Source organism: Vipera ursinii (assembly GCF_947247035.1).
Source record: "Vipera ursinii genome assembly, chromosome: 6".
In the NCBI taxonomy this organism is placed as follows: domain Eukaryota; kingdom Metazoa; phylum Chordata; class Lepidosauria; order Squamata; family Viperidae; genus Vipera; species Vipera ursinii.
The window spans coordinates 21,896,317-21,911,494 of record NC_139515.1 but is presented as its reverse complement, the minus strand read 5'-3'; the positions used below and the strand labels follow the sequence as shown (position 1 = coordinate 21,911,494).

Genomic DNA, 15,178 nt, shown 5'->3' with positions numbered 1-15,178 from the left:
ATATAAAAACTGATTCTGTTAAATCCCCATTTTCACTCCAATAAATGCTTCATACACAGTATTTTTTGTTGTTGTTATCAACAGCATTGGAAGCACAAAGCTGAAGAATTTATAGGTTACAGGTAATTCTTGACTTACAACCAAATTGGGCCTGACATTTTGGTTGCCAAGCGATATGGTTGTTAAGTGTGTCATCAAAACAAGGATCCAATTTTAATGCAATGAATCACTGCAATTCCTAAGTGAATTAATCCTGCTTCCCCATTTCATTTGCTTGTTGGAATCTAGCTGGGAAGGTCACAAATTGTGATCCTGTGACTGTAAAATGCTACAATCATTGTAAATGCGAGCCAGTTGCCAAATGCCTGAATTGCAATCACATGACCACAGAGATGGTGTGATAGTTGTAAGTTTGAGACAGGTCATAAGTCACAAAGCACCAGACTAGAAACAAGGAGACCATGAATTCTAGTTCTGCCTTAGCTATGAAAGCCAACTGGGCAAGAACCTGAGCCAGTCACCCTTTCTCAGCCCAACTCACTTCATAGGGTTGTTGTTGAGAAAATAGCATATGGAAGGAGGATTAGGTGTTTGCTACTTGAGTTGTTTATAAATTTGAAACAAATAAATTAAAAATATTTGTTTTAAAAGTTGTTAAACAGACTGTGGTAAGACAAGGACTATCTGCAATGCATTCAATACCAATTTAGTTCTACTGTGAGGGAGTGAAATTAGGGTTGCTATCTGCTCTTTTCAAAAGTAGGCTGCAGTCATGCAGACAATCTCCCTCCCCCCACCCTTCCTTCAAGTATTCATGCTATATAAATTTGATTAATAAAATAAATAAATAAAATCCCCTCAGAACTGTACTCACAGGCATCCAAAGCCAGTGTTCAAGCTTCCTGGCTAATTGATCAAAACTGGCATTTTCAAAGTCATGCTGACCTCGAGGCAGCCTTACCCCATTCAGTCTTTTGAGCTTAGAAAAGCAAATGCTAAGAGAAAGTGGGAAGAGGGGTGTGTATAACAGGAAAGGTGAAAGCAAGCACATATAGGGAAGCGTGGGCAACATCTGGAGACTGGCAGCTATTACAAGCTATTTCATTCAATTGCCAGGACCACAAGCTATGGTGAGCCACATATGCTGGTAGGAGTCCTGCAGCATATACTGGTAGGAATCTTGTCTGGAGCTTGGAGGTTCGCCAAGAGCTCAGTTGCAACTAGAAGAGGAACAATCACACTGAAACAGCACCTCATCCCAATTAGTGCCAGAACTTTTGGAAAAAAGCAAAGGTTTTATGCTACTTTATAGACCTTGAGACTTCTTTCAACTGAGCATTAAAAGACTGTGCACAAAGGACCACGTATTAAAGACCTATTTATGTGGCAACAGCAGCTTGCAAGTCCTCAAAGAGTGGAATAGATCCTCTGCCATTGTTGGGGAAAGCGTGTGCTTCTTCCACAAGCTTGGACAATGAACCTTCACCCTCATCCTACACCTGAGCTAGATATTATTGCATAAAGTATTATGTATAGAAATGCTACACTGTAGTGTTTTTGGAAAACAAAGAATCTTCTCTCCTACAATTGTTACTATGCTATATTACTTAATCTCATCAAAAGATGTAAACATAGAATGCAATTTATTCTTACCAAACAAAACCAGATATTTTATTTTTTTTCCTACTTGGCAACTGAAATTTCTCAGTGAATTTTGAATTATAACAATCTATTGTTAATATGTTTAACACAGGTTAAAGATGACTTAGAATGTTCCCATACAAGTAGTATACATGTTTTATATTGTAAAAATAAAAATAAAATCATCGTAATTTGTGACTTTTCACTGTTCCATTCATATTACCAACTGAAAATATGGGCATTCTAATCATTCTCAGAAATGCACATTAAAGATGGCAGTAATGTAACAATGATGATCATGTTATAGTTATTAATAAAAACCTTACCATTTGGTAGATCTCTCCTTTTCTCTGTTAGGGGGTAAAACACACAAGAGTATCATTCCATTCATGCATGAAGTTAAGAAAAAAATTAATAAACATTTCATCCATTTTAGTAAAGTTTTTAAGTAATCTCTAATGGCCTGTAAATGATTCCAGATCCTCTAGATAATCACTCTACAGGACCACTATTAACTAGCTTAAAAAGTCAGTTTTCCAGTGTAAATGACAGTAAAAAAAAAGTGAGAGAAACAGACAACTTGATGTCAAGAAGTGACAATTTTTTTAAAAAAAATTATCTCAGCATTTGTAGTAATTCTGGACAGGTTGCTGATCCATTGTTTCTATCCTACAAAAACAATATAACTGAATGTATGCAATTCTAGACAAGTAAATAAAAAGAGTAATCGAAAGTGTAACATTCCTATAATTACCTTATTTATAATATATATGAATTTTTAGATTTATAGTTCACAAATTTGTACATATCATACATTCTACCATATTAAAGAGAAGCAATGTGTTATATTGTGCAGTAAGATTTTTAACAATTAAAATGTTAGACCTACAGAAGTTACATACAGTATTTAAGAATAAGTGTGCAAGTATTTTATCTAAAATTTCAAAAATTTCAAATATATTCTAAAAAAGATATGCACTAACACCTCCATCACTTATGCATATTATATCCAAAAGGACCACAACAATGCACTATTTTTAAACTACTACATCCGAGTTCTTAATTTGAATAAAATAAAATTTAAGATGGATTTTAAACTCTTTTTCTATTTCACTGAAAGGCAACTCATCCTCAGTAAAATGCATTTAAACCTTTATAAATAAATAAATAAATAAATAAATAAATAAATAAATAAATAAATGTGCAGTAATTTAGTCCCCCCCCAGTGAAACAAAGCAAGTTATCTCCCAGCTATATTTTGAAGTAACTCTGACATGCTTTATCTCATTTGTAAAAGTAGAAAGAAAGAAAAATACATCTTGATATAATAAGAGAACAAAAACAGGACGCTCTGTCCCTTATTATATCATTTTTCATTGTAAAATCTTTATCTGTCAGTAAATCTATATTGTGGGAATTATAGTGTTGGGAAAGGTCAGAGTACAGAGTTCAATCCGTTACTTCATGCAGAAATTCATATTAAAACATTTATGCTAGAAGACTCATGGAAAACTTTCTGTAATCAGAACGATATCCAGTAGTGTAATATAGACTTAAGAGTCCATCTAGTGGCTAAGCAACTTCTGCCCATTAAAAAGAAAAAAGGAAAGGAAAGGAAAAAGAAAAGAAGAAGAAAAAAGAAAAGCATGACTAAGAACTCCAAAAATATCTTTGCTGGAATAGATTTCAATTGTTTCCAATAAATTTTATCTTGCGTTAATTTTTAAAACAAATTCTAAATTCTATATTGTATGGAAAACACGCAAAAACATTTACCTGAGTACTAATACAATTCACATAGTTTCTTAAGAGAATGAGAGATTAAAGAATTTCCTATACATTATATAGCTGCTGGTATATATATTTACATATGCAAATATGAATACCATGTAATCTCTGCCCAGTAGGTCATTGCTACCCTTAACTAAACAGACAAAAGGAATGAGGGGGGAAGAAAGCAGAGGGAGCAGGAGTGACTTCTGACTTTCTTCCAGCTTCCTCACTGAGTTTCTTTGTGGGAAGCCAACAGGAGCATCAGAAAGCAGTTTATCTTTCTTTCTTCCTCGTGCTGCCAGGTGGCGGAGAGAGCAAGGGGGCACTTGGGGTATGGGTTGGAAAGGGAATGTCTGGGATGCAAGAGCTTCCATGTGGTTTGGGAAAGATACATGAGCGTACACGAGAGATGCTGCATTGATCGAGGAAGGTATGCAGGTGGGCAGCAATGATTGGGGAAGGGTGCACAAGAGGATTGGCATGCAGCATTTTGATGGAAATTATACTTAATTCATAATGTACAGTAGCTGAACATTAAGAATTAGGCAAATGTATCTAGGAAGCTAGCTAATTTCGAGCTCCAGCTAAGTACGTTATGATGCAGAAAAAGATGAATGTAAACTAAAAATTCATGAAGAATTAACATATCCAGTTTTGCTTATACATAGTTTGTGTGTGTACCTTTTTATGCATGAGTCTATAAAATTAAGCATGTATTTGTGGCACTAAAATACTATATATTTAGTAAGCTTTAAGTAAAGCATAAAGCACCTGACCAGAGAGAAAAATGTTAGGATATTCTTACTTCCTAACAAAAATGCTCCTCCAGATGATTTCTTTTCCCAGCCTATTTTTTCATGTTTGTTTCAACTAACATGCCATATATATTGTTGCTTCTGAGCATGTTGAGTCTTGTGCTAAAGCCAAGGCAAGACAAATCCAATTTATTTATTTCTTTTAAACATTTTTTCTTTATATATCTTGGGTTTATCCTACTTGGTTTTCTGGTACCCCCGTTAATTCTCATTGGACCAATTTTGCTAAATTTCAGTTAGCTTTTATTATTATTTAACTCTTCTAGGAAGGAATGATAATATTTAATGAATTAATTCCATAATACACTACATAGCTGCTAAAGCTAGTTGGTATGAAATTGTTCTAAAACTATCATGTACTCTGTAGAATGATCCATTGTGCACATATTCACATATGTTCTCTTTTTTAATTTGAATTGTGAAAAGTAATTACTTGCACGGAACAGCTTTCAGGCAATGTTATTTCAAAAAACAAAAACAAAACAAAAATATTTTATGACAAGTTTTTTTTTCAAGCCTAATTTTAGCACAGGGGGAATAGGGGAAGTTTAGGAAGTATCAGCACTGGTCCAACCAACTTTATCCAATGCTGCATTAGTACAGGTAGTCCTTAAGTTACAAATGTAATGGAACCTGCCAATTACATTGGTAACCTGAAGATTCATTGGAATGAATCACGTAAAATGAACATGAAAACTCTCTACTTTCTCCCATGCATTTGCTAATCAAATGCCCAGGTCATTAAGTATAAGAGGTATCTTAGGGTGGAGAAGGGCATGGGTGGCCTAGTGATTGAACAGGCCACCTGCTTAAGACCACCCAAGGCCTCTCACAACCCATTGAGATACCTCATGCAATTGCTTCCCCCATCACCATCCTGCTGCACCGGGTTATTTACCTTGAGAAGATCTGTCTCCTCTCTGCCGTGGTTTCTTTTGCTTCCAGCATCCAATTGGCATGCAAATGCTTTTCGTATGCCGAGAGGGAAATGTTCTGGGTGCCATGATCTTGGACCTCCGGGCACGACATCACAGTGTCCAGAAATTTCCAGTCTGCACACAAAATGATTGCAAGCCGACAAGGTGTTTTGAGGCAGCGAAATCACGCTGTCTCAAAGTATCCCATTGGCTTACAAACATTTTTTTCTGGAGACTGGAAGCTTCTGAGTGCTGTGATCTCACGGCCTGAAGTCCTGCGAGATCATGGTGCCCAGAATATTTCACTCTCGGCACGCAAAAAACGTTTGCAAGCCAATCAGATGTTGGAAGCGAAATCGTCAAAGAAACCATGGCAGAGAGGAAACAGATCTTCGCAAGATAAGTGACCTAGTGCAGCAGGATGGGAGGGGAGAAGCAATTGTGGAGAGCGGTGGGGGGGAATAGGCAGGATGAATGTTTCAGTGCCTCTGTGGTCGTTCATAAGGGTGAATGGCTGCTGTGGTGCTGCAACATTCATAGTTTCAGGATTGTGTCATAAATACTTCGGGGGGGTTATCACGTAACTTTGAATGGTCACTAAGTGAACTGTCATAACTCAGGGATTACCTGTATTGGACAGACTCCATTAATTGAAAACTTGTTCAAGCCGAACTGTTATAAAGCAAAGCAGGGAGGGCACAGATTAATTGGGCATGACCACAGGCCAAAGGTTTACTATTATAAGCTAGAACTACACACAAGATAAACAAGCACTCAAAAAACTATATAAGTACCAGATTTTCTCTGCCGTCGTCCAAGTAGGTCTGTTATTGTCTTTTGGAATTTTTTAGCTTCTTCTTCATTAGCAAAATTAAGACCCACCTGACATGTCTGAAAAACAATAATGTTCGTGATCAACCTAATATAGGGAATAAAGATGTACACTTCAGCAACTATATGAACAAAAAAACCCACTGAAAAAAGTAGGCTTCAGGTTTTGTTCCCATACTTTTACTCTTATAGCTTTCTGTTATAAGCTAACTAAAAATAACATTAAGCATAAATTACATTTTCAAGTAAAAACCAGTTTTATTTGAACATTACAAAGTTTGAAAATAATCAATAGAAATATAGACATCAAGTAAAACTACTTAATATTTCATAGGTTACTTTAACAGATTAGATTTAACATAAAGTAATATTTTTCCAAATTAACTCCTGAAAATACTTACGTCTCCAGCAAAGGTATGAAAATATGCTCTAGGACTATTATATACAAAGTTATTATATAATTCTTGTTCCCACAATTGTTTTCCATCCTGCAAGAGTGATAAGGGGGCAGAAGGAGAAGGGAAGAAGGTTGAGACAATAAATTATTATAAGCAAATATGTATGGATTTATATCTCCCCTTTGTACATTCTAAGTTTTTATATTGTTTTTGATGACTTTGTTTCAGATTAAAATTCTATTCTTAAGACGTAAAAATTAGCTTACGTTCTTGGTAACCTGTACTTTTGTACTATAAATCTGAAAATCTGCTACAATTCTCATGTAAATTTCTAGTGTCTCAGAGACTATTAAAACAAATATGGACAAAATTCAAAAATAGGACATGTACCATTGCAAACAGGCCAGATTTTTCCCCCTGAAGTTCTAAATGCAAAAAACTAAGCTGTTTGTACTTTCAGCAAGAAAATATCTGCAACAGAATAGAATATGAAAAACAAAGTGCTTGCTTTATGCATAGTTCTCTTTATCCATATTGCTTTAGCCATTAATATTTAAACAATTTGTAATTATATGCAACTGCCTACAACTCAACTTTTTCATAAGATATAAACAATAGAAATATAAACTAAATATGGCAAAGGAAGTTTTTACCTTGATATCGTATATTCTGATAAAATAGGACCTTTGTGGATTGTCTTTTACAAGGCAAGCTACACCACAGCATTTCTTTGACCACATAGCATTGCGTTCTGCTGCATATATCTGAACGACCACAGAGCACATCGTCTAAAACAAATTTTTAAAAAATTCTTAGTTAAAATTTAGGTATCGACTTTCCATTGTGTTCTCCATTAGTCACAAACAAAATCTTGCAGAATTCATCTGATGAAAATAGTATTTTCAGGCAGATAACGGTGCAATTTCTTTGAAAGTACTACAAAATGCCACAGGACTCAAAATAGTAAAATAATGTATTTGAGAAACATTAACATGAAGATACATAAACACCTCCCAACTTTATCTATCAAAATTATAACTAGTGGAGTTCACCCTGGGTGTCATGGCGACACGGATGAAAGAAATTGGAGCTCTATTTTCCTAGTCCAATTTCGCTTTGTCTGGAGACCCGAGAGGCAACAAGGAGGAACGGAAACCTTGGGAGTTTGGAGCCAACGGCGGTTGGCCCAAACGGACCAAGGAAACTCTTTAAACAGGCGTGAGAAAGGCTGCCAGCAAATATATATACAGCCCAAGCCATAGACAGTTGGGGAAGAAGTAAAGAGCTGCGGCAGCGCCGCTGAACAGCTGACTACAATGGGTGAGATCTGGGTGAGATTGTTCTTTATTTCTCTTTCCTATGGACCTTTAAAATATAAATCCTTGAATTGGATAATTTTTAAAAGTAAAAACCCCAGGAAGACTTGGGAAGAAAAGAGTTAAAAGCGGCGAGAAAGCTGAAATGGGGGAACAAAATATAAAAAATATGCAGAAAAGATTTGAGACTGACTAAAAAAAATGGGTTTTTTTGGCTAACTTTTTTGATTTGGGAAGATTCTTTTACTTTGTTGTGAAAGAGCATTTTAAATAAAAGTTTTATTACTGGATAGACACATTGCAATTAATGAGGACATCTAGTGGTGAAGAAAGATACTACAGTAATACAGAAAGAATCAGAAGAGTGATGACCTTGAAACAACACCTGTGCTAAACAAAGAACATTCTGTGATTCTACAAAACAAAAAACAAAGATTTTTTTTAAAAAACTACATCTTTTAACTCTAGACATAATTATTATAGAAACGACTCAGAAACAGAGGTTTGGGTTTTTTTAATATCTTTGAACTGACAGAATTATCTGGATTAGACTTAGGCAGTTGTTTTTTTTTTTAATGTTGGATTACACCCTAAAGCAGTTGGCTCTTTTTAAACTTGGATTATAGCCTAAAGCAGCTGGCTCCTTTTTAAACCTGGATTACAGCCTAAAGCATTTGGCTCCTTTGTAAATTTGGATTATAGCCTAAAACATTTGGCTCTTTTTAAAGTTGGATTGTAGCCTAAAGTAGTGGGATTTTTCCCCCTAAAGTTGGACTATAGCCTAAATAAGTTGGCTTGTTTCTTTTTCTTTTTTTCTCTTCTCCCTGTGGATTTACAAAATTTGCCTGATTGAACAATGAGTGCACCAAACCTCACTCAAATTTAAAAAAAAACCCCTGCTTCTGCACCCTATTCTGGAACATCTAGTCCCGCAAGTCAGGGATCTACTGAAGCAATGTTACAACAAGAGAAGGCAATCAATCTCCAAAAAGAGATGCACACAACTTTACAACTAATGCAAGAAATGATGCAGAAGAATCACCAAGAAACAAAAAGCACTAATGACAGAGAATGAAAGATTAGAACAGGGGTCAGCAACCTGAAACAGTGAAAGAGCCACTCGGAACCGGTTCCCTCACAAAAGGAAAAACTGGGAGCCGCAAAAAATGTGTGCGCATGCGCATACATGCGTGCATGCACAGAACAGGGTTTGACTGAAGAGTGGAGCCAAGGCGAGATATGTACCTACCCTGCATATTTGAAATGATAGGTTGAACTTTTTTAGTGCCACTTTTTTTTTTGGACTACACATAGCAGAGGACTGGTAGCCGCAGGAGACGGCTGAAAGAGCCATATGTGGCTCCGGAGCCGCGGGTTGCAGACCTGTGGATTAGAAAAAGCAAATCAAAACTTAGAAGGAGCGGTCGCTGCCTTGGAAATGGAGAAAGCTGTACACCATTTGAGATTTCAGAATGTACCCGAAGATAAAGAGGAAGATATAGCAGAACTGATTATTAATCTATTAGCAGAAACCCTAAAAATTGAAAGATTGGAGATGCAGCAATAAGTTGATGAAATATTTAGAATGAATTCAAGTTACATGAGGAAACACAAACTGCCCAGAGAAGTCCATGTAAGATTTATGAAGAAAACAAGGGTGAGATATTAAGAAGAGTCAGAGATGACCCATTACAATATAAAGATAAAGAAATATTAGTGCAGAAACAGATTCCCAGGAGAATAAGGGATATTTGAAGACATAATCATTTCTTGACTACAAAGCTGATGGCAAAAGGAGTAAATTTTAGATGGGTAATGCCAGAAGGGATTCTAATCAATTGGAATAATACAAGATATCGATTGGATTCAGTGTTGAAGGCAGAGAATTTTGATGAAAGATATAGAGCATTTCTAGGAGAAAGAACACAATATCAACAAGGGGATGGAAAAAGCCAGAAACAGACAGAACAAACAATAGAGCAGTGATGGTGAACCTTTTAGAGACCGAGTGCCAAAACCCCAACCCAAAACCCACTTATTTATTGCAAAGTGCCAGGGCTGCATCAGCACTGTGGTGCCCTTGGGGGGGAGGGCAGGGAAGCGTCTCTGAGTGCCACTTTGGCCCGTAAAAAACAGGGGTGCAAAAATGGGCCAGCGTGCTGCAAGGTGCAAAAATGGCTGCCACACCACGGAGTGCAGATACAAGGCGCTGCACCACGTAAGAACAGGGCAGGGCTAGTTAGTATCACGCAGGCACTAGCTGCACCCCATTTGCAGTCTCTCCCTTTTCTTCCAGTCCACCAATTGACAATGGTTGGTGACCTCTGCTCTACCACCTCTACTCGAGCTTGCTAGTCGGCCGCTTCGCCTCCTTTGTGCTGGATGGGGTTCCTGCTCTGGGTGGCGGTGGCAGCCTGATGGACTTACTGCTGATGGCAGTGGCCCACGTGCCAACAGAGAGGGCTCTAAGTGCCGCCTCTGGCACGTGTGCTATAGGTTCACCACCACTGCAATAGAGGAAACAATTACACAAGTGGAAGAAGAAAAAGAGAAGATGAATCAAGAAAATGAGGGAACAGTAAGAGAGCAGAGGATTACGAGATCAACAAGACCTAAATATAAGTAAATCAAAATGGAGAAGGAAAATGGAATATTTTTCAGTGAATATAAATGGACTGAATTCCGCATCAAAAAGAAAAAGAATTTTCAAACAACTACAGAAATTAAACATTGGTATAATTTGTTTGCAAGAGACACACATTAAAAAAACATAAATTTTTGGGAAATCCAAAACTTGGGAAACGTTATTATGCATCAGATCAACAACAACAAAAAAGAGTAGTAGTTATATATGTTAAAGAGACAATAGATTCCAAAATGTTTTATGCAGATGAAGAAGGAAGAATACTAATGGTAGAAATATTTTTAAATCAAAAACAGATACTTTTGATAGCAATATACCAAATAACAAACAAGAAGAATTTTATCAAAACCTTCACAGAAAAACAGTAGAAATGGAATATCAAAATATATGCTTAATTGGGGATTTCAATGCAATAGTAAATGGGACTAGATTATAAAAGCAGTAAATCAGGGAAACAAGGAAGAAAAAGATTACCTAAGACTTTTTTTAACATGATAGAGGAAATTGGTATACAAGATATTTGGAGAGAAACGAACCCAGGAAAATCACAATATACATTTTATTATAACAGTCATAAATCTTGGTCTAGAATCGATATGATTTGGATGATGCCTGAATTAAGGGTTAATACAGTATGCAGGAAATTGAAATAGAATTAGGCACTTGGGCAGACCGTAATCCTTTAAAAATGGTGTGGAAAGGAATGCAGAAAAATTAAGATGGACTTTGAATCAACCTATATTAAAAGAGAAAGAATTTATAAAATTAGCAACAAAAGAAATGGAATTTTTCTTCAAAGAAAATAAAAAGAAGATACATTACAAAATGTATGGGATACAGCCAAAGCATATTTTTGAGGTGTAGCGATAACATACATGGCGGGGGAAAAAAAGAAAAGAGACAACAATGTCAATTGCTAAGAGAAGAATTAAAAAAATTAGAACTTGAACTACAAATAAACCCACAAAAGAAAATATTGAAAAGACAAATGGAAATAATAAAACAAATTAAATTTAATAGAATCAGAAAAATTGGCACAGCAAATTAAAAGGGCAAAGCAAAACGTTTTTGAAAATGCAAATAAACCAGGAAGATGGTTAGCTTATAAACTTAAAAAACAGAAGAAAAAATTGATAAACAATTTAGTAGATGAAAAAGGCTGTTTACAATTTAAAAATGAAGCAATAAAAAGATAATTAAAGAATACTATGAGAAGAAACTCAATGGGAGAAAATGACTCAATATATGGAAGAAAATAATTTACCAAAAATTCCAGAAAACTTCAAGACTATGTTAAATGAAAAAATAGTGATGGAACTGACAGACGCAATAAAAAGACAAAAAAATGAAAAAAACATTGGGACCAGATGGACTCCTGGCAGAGTTTTATAAGTGTTTACAAAATATATTAAGTTTACCATTGAAAGATGTATCTAATGAACTTTTATTGGAGGCAAAACTCCCAAATACATGGACAGAACCAAATTTTATTTTGATACCAAGACTCAGATTTGACCCATATAAAAAGTATAGACTGATATCACTATTAAATGTGAACTACAAAATCTTCACTTCAATAATAGCTGAAAGGCTGAAAAGATTTTTGACTGAATTTATACACCCCTCGGACAAGCGCTGGCTCTTCGGCTTTGAAACGGAGATGAGCACCGGCCCCTAGAGGTGGAAACGACTAGCACGCTTGTGCGGGGGAACTTTTACCTTTACCTTTATACACCTAGATCAAAACAGATTTTTGCCAAAGAGGCAAATAAAAAAAAAATTGAGGGTAATACTAGACATATTAGAATATTATGAACTGCATCCAGGGAAACAACTGGCATTAGTATTTTTAGACACCCAAAAGGCATTTGCTAATGTTTCTTGGCAATTTATGATTCAACAACTAAAAAACAATGGTCTTTGGTAAAAACTTTATAAATACGATTCAGACAATATCTCACAAACAGCAAAAGTGATTGTAAATGGGGATTATACAGAGAATTTTGATATACAAAAAGGCACAAGACAAGGATGTCAATTTTCCCCACTGCTATTTATGTTAACTTTGAATGTTTTAAATAGAAATATTAGACAAGGTCCAGAAATTAAAGGATTGAAAATAAAAGGTGAAACCTACAAACTGCAAGCATTTGCAGATGATTTGGTATTCATTTTAGAGGAACCTTTAGAGACGATTCCTAAACTGTTGGAAAAGATAGAGCAATTTGGAGAGATAGCAGGATTAAAGATAAATAGAAAAAAACCCTAAAGTGACAGATAAAAATCTTACAGTTAAATAAAAAAGCAAATATCAGAAAATATAGAATTGCAAATAGTCAAAAAGGTCAAATACTTGGGAATATATTTGACAGCAAGATATTCAACAATAAAAGAAGATAACTATATTAAATTGTTAAATTTAATAAAGCTTGATTTGGAAAAATGGAAGAATCTGCAACTGTTGATGTTAGGAAGAATTGCTACAGGGAAGATGAATATCTTACTAAAAATATTATTTTTGTTTCAAATGATACTTATAAAACTGGAGAAAAAATTCTTTGAAGATTTAAACTCTCTTAATTCAAAAATGTATCTGGCAAGGAAAGAAAGCCAGAATTAAATTGCAAATATTACAAGAAGTCAAGGGAAATGGAAATTTTGGCTTGCCAGAATGCGTTTTATATTATCAAGCATCAGTGCTAACATGGATAAAAAAATAGATAACTATTAGAAATAAAAGATTGCTGCACTTGGAGGGACGTGACCTACAACTTTGTTGGCATGCTTGCTTATGGTATGGAAACAATAAAATACATAAATACCTCCAAAACCACTGTATTAGAAATGTACTATTATTAACATGGGGAAAAAATAAAATGTAAAATTTATTTGAAAATTCTAGGATGGCTTTCAACAACGAAAGCATTTGTACATCCAAATCTAGTCAGTCTCAATAAAATATGGACATACAAAGATATTCTAAACTCTGAAGGGAATTTAAAATCCAGGCAAGAGATGGAAAATCAGTGCATCGATTTAACATGGTGGTCACATTTACAAATGCAAGTCAGATATGACAACAATATTAAACAGTATGGATTTTATAAAGAGCAGACTATGTTTGATCACACATTACTAACTTCCGATGAAAAGTTAATTAAAAAATGTACAATTTCTTATTAAATCTCAAAATGGAAAATGAACAAGTAAAAGAGACAATGATAGTATGGGCAAAGAATTTTGGATATAATATAGACTTAGAGAAGTGGCAAAGTTTGGGGGGAAAAACTATAAATAGACAATGTCAGCTTCATATAAAGAAAACTTATATAAAATGTTCGATAGATAGCACTTCCCACTAACAAGATTAGCAAAAATGTTTAAAAATATGTCAGGGAAATGTTGGAAATGTAAACACAAACCAGGTACTTATCATATGTGGTGGTCATGTGTTAAGCAAGGAGATATTGGACAATAATCCACACTTGGTTAGAAAAAATGTTAGACTATAAACCTGAATTTTTTTTTACTAGGTATAATGCCGGAAAAACTTGATAAGCAAAGTACATATTTTATCCTACATGGGATAAAAGCAGCAAGAATTATATTTGCACAATATTGGAAGAACGAAGAACCATAAGAAATAATAATAAAAAATACTAGACTGTGCAGAAAGGGATAGACTTACTTTAAGGTTGAAAGGGAAAAAAATCCCAGAATATTTTCATACTTGGGACCTATTTTACCAGTGATTTAGGGATTAGGAATTTAATTTGTATTAGTGAATACTCCTAAGGGATGCGCTGGCTCAGTGGGTTAGGACGCTGAACTTGTCGATCAGATGGTCGGCAGTTTGGCGGGTCGAATCCCGAGTGCCGCGTAGCAGAGTGAGCGCCTGTTACTCGTCCCAGCTTCTGCCAACCTAGCAGTTCGAAAGCACGTAAAAAATGCAAGTAGAAAAATAGGGACACTACGGTGGGAAGGTAACAGCGTTCCGTGCACCTTTGGCGTCTAGTCATGCCGGCCACATGGCCACGGAGACGTCCTTGGACAAAGCTCTTCGGCTTTGAAACGGAGATGAGCACTGGCCACTAGAGTCGGAAACGACTAGCACACACGTGCGGGGGAACCTTTACCTTAGTGAATACTCAGACAACACATTTTTGTTGAATGATTACTATTGAATTCTGTTAAAAAATTAATAAAACTTTATAAAAAACAAAATTGTAACTAGTAAGTACTGATTGATCCAAAAGTTATCTGCATACGGTGGATATCATCTTATTAGTGTACCAATTATTTTATGCACTTTATCCAAGTTGGGCAATTCAGAGGAGAGAATGAAATAGAAATGACAGAATACAGTCCATTTTGTACATTAATGGATTAATGTAAACACCTAGCACTACCTTTGGCTAGGGACACAGATAAAAGCCTATTGCCTGTTAAAATTAGACAATACATAGCAAGAAATTAATTCATATTTTAAACCAAATCCTGTTTGACTTTTTTAAAAACACTGTTCAAAATTTGTAATAGAATTGTTTTGTACATGATCTTCATTTGGCTTTGGATCAACAACAGCTATTCACTGAACTATAGCATGACACTTATATCAACAAAATCATTAAAAATATTAATAGACAATTGACATAATTCCCTGGCAGAATCCTTTAAAAAAAGCTGCTATGAAAACTAGTATTTTTGTTTAGATTTCTGGTGGTGGGTTGTTTTTTTTTATAATGTTGTATACAGTCATGGCCGAAATTGTTGGCACCCCAGAAATTTTTTCCAGAAAATCAAGTATTTCTCACAGAAAAGTATTGCAGGAACACATGTTTTG

General features: G+C 35.2%; 1 protein-coding gene across 2 annotated transcripts in view; it reads right to left on the bottom strand.

Moving 5' to 3' along the window:
* WASL (WASP like actin nucleation promoting factor) overlaps positions 1–15,178 on the bottom strand; it is a 42,221-nt gene that overhangs the window by 14,072 nt on the left and 12,971 nt on the right. The window contains exons 2-5 of one of the 2 annotated variants that reach the window (XM_083366025.1): positions 7,029–7,163; positions 6,379–6,465; positions 5,941–6,037; positions 1,968–1,991 (exon numbers count right to left, since the gene is read on the bottom strand). In XM_083366025.1, the coding sequence (XP_083222151.1) occupies positions 1,968–1,991; positions 5,941–6,037; positions 6,379–6,465; positions 7,029–7,163 (343 nt within the window). The remainder of the gene's footprint in view (positions 1–1,967; positions 1,992–5,940; positions 6,038–6,378; positions 6,466–7,028; positions 7,164–15,178) is intronic. The other variant, XM_083366026.1, reaches the window with a different exon arrangement.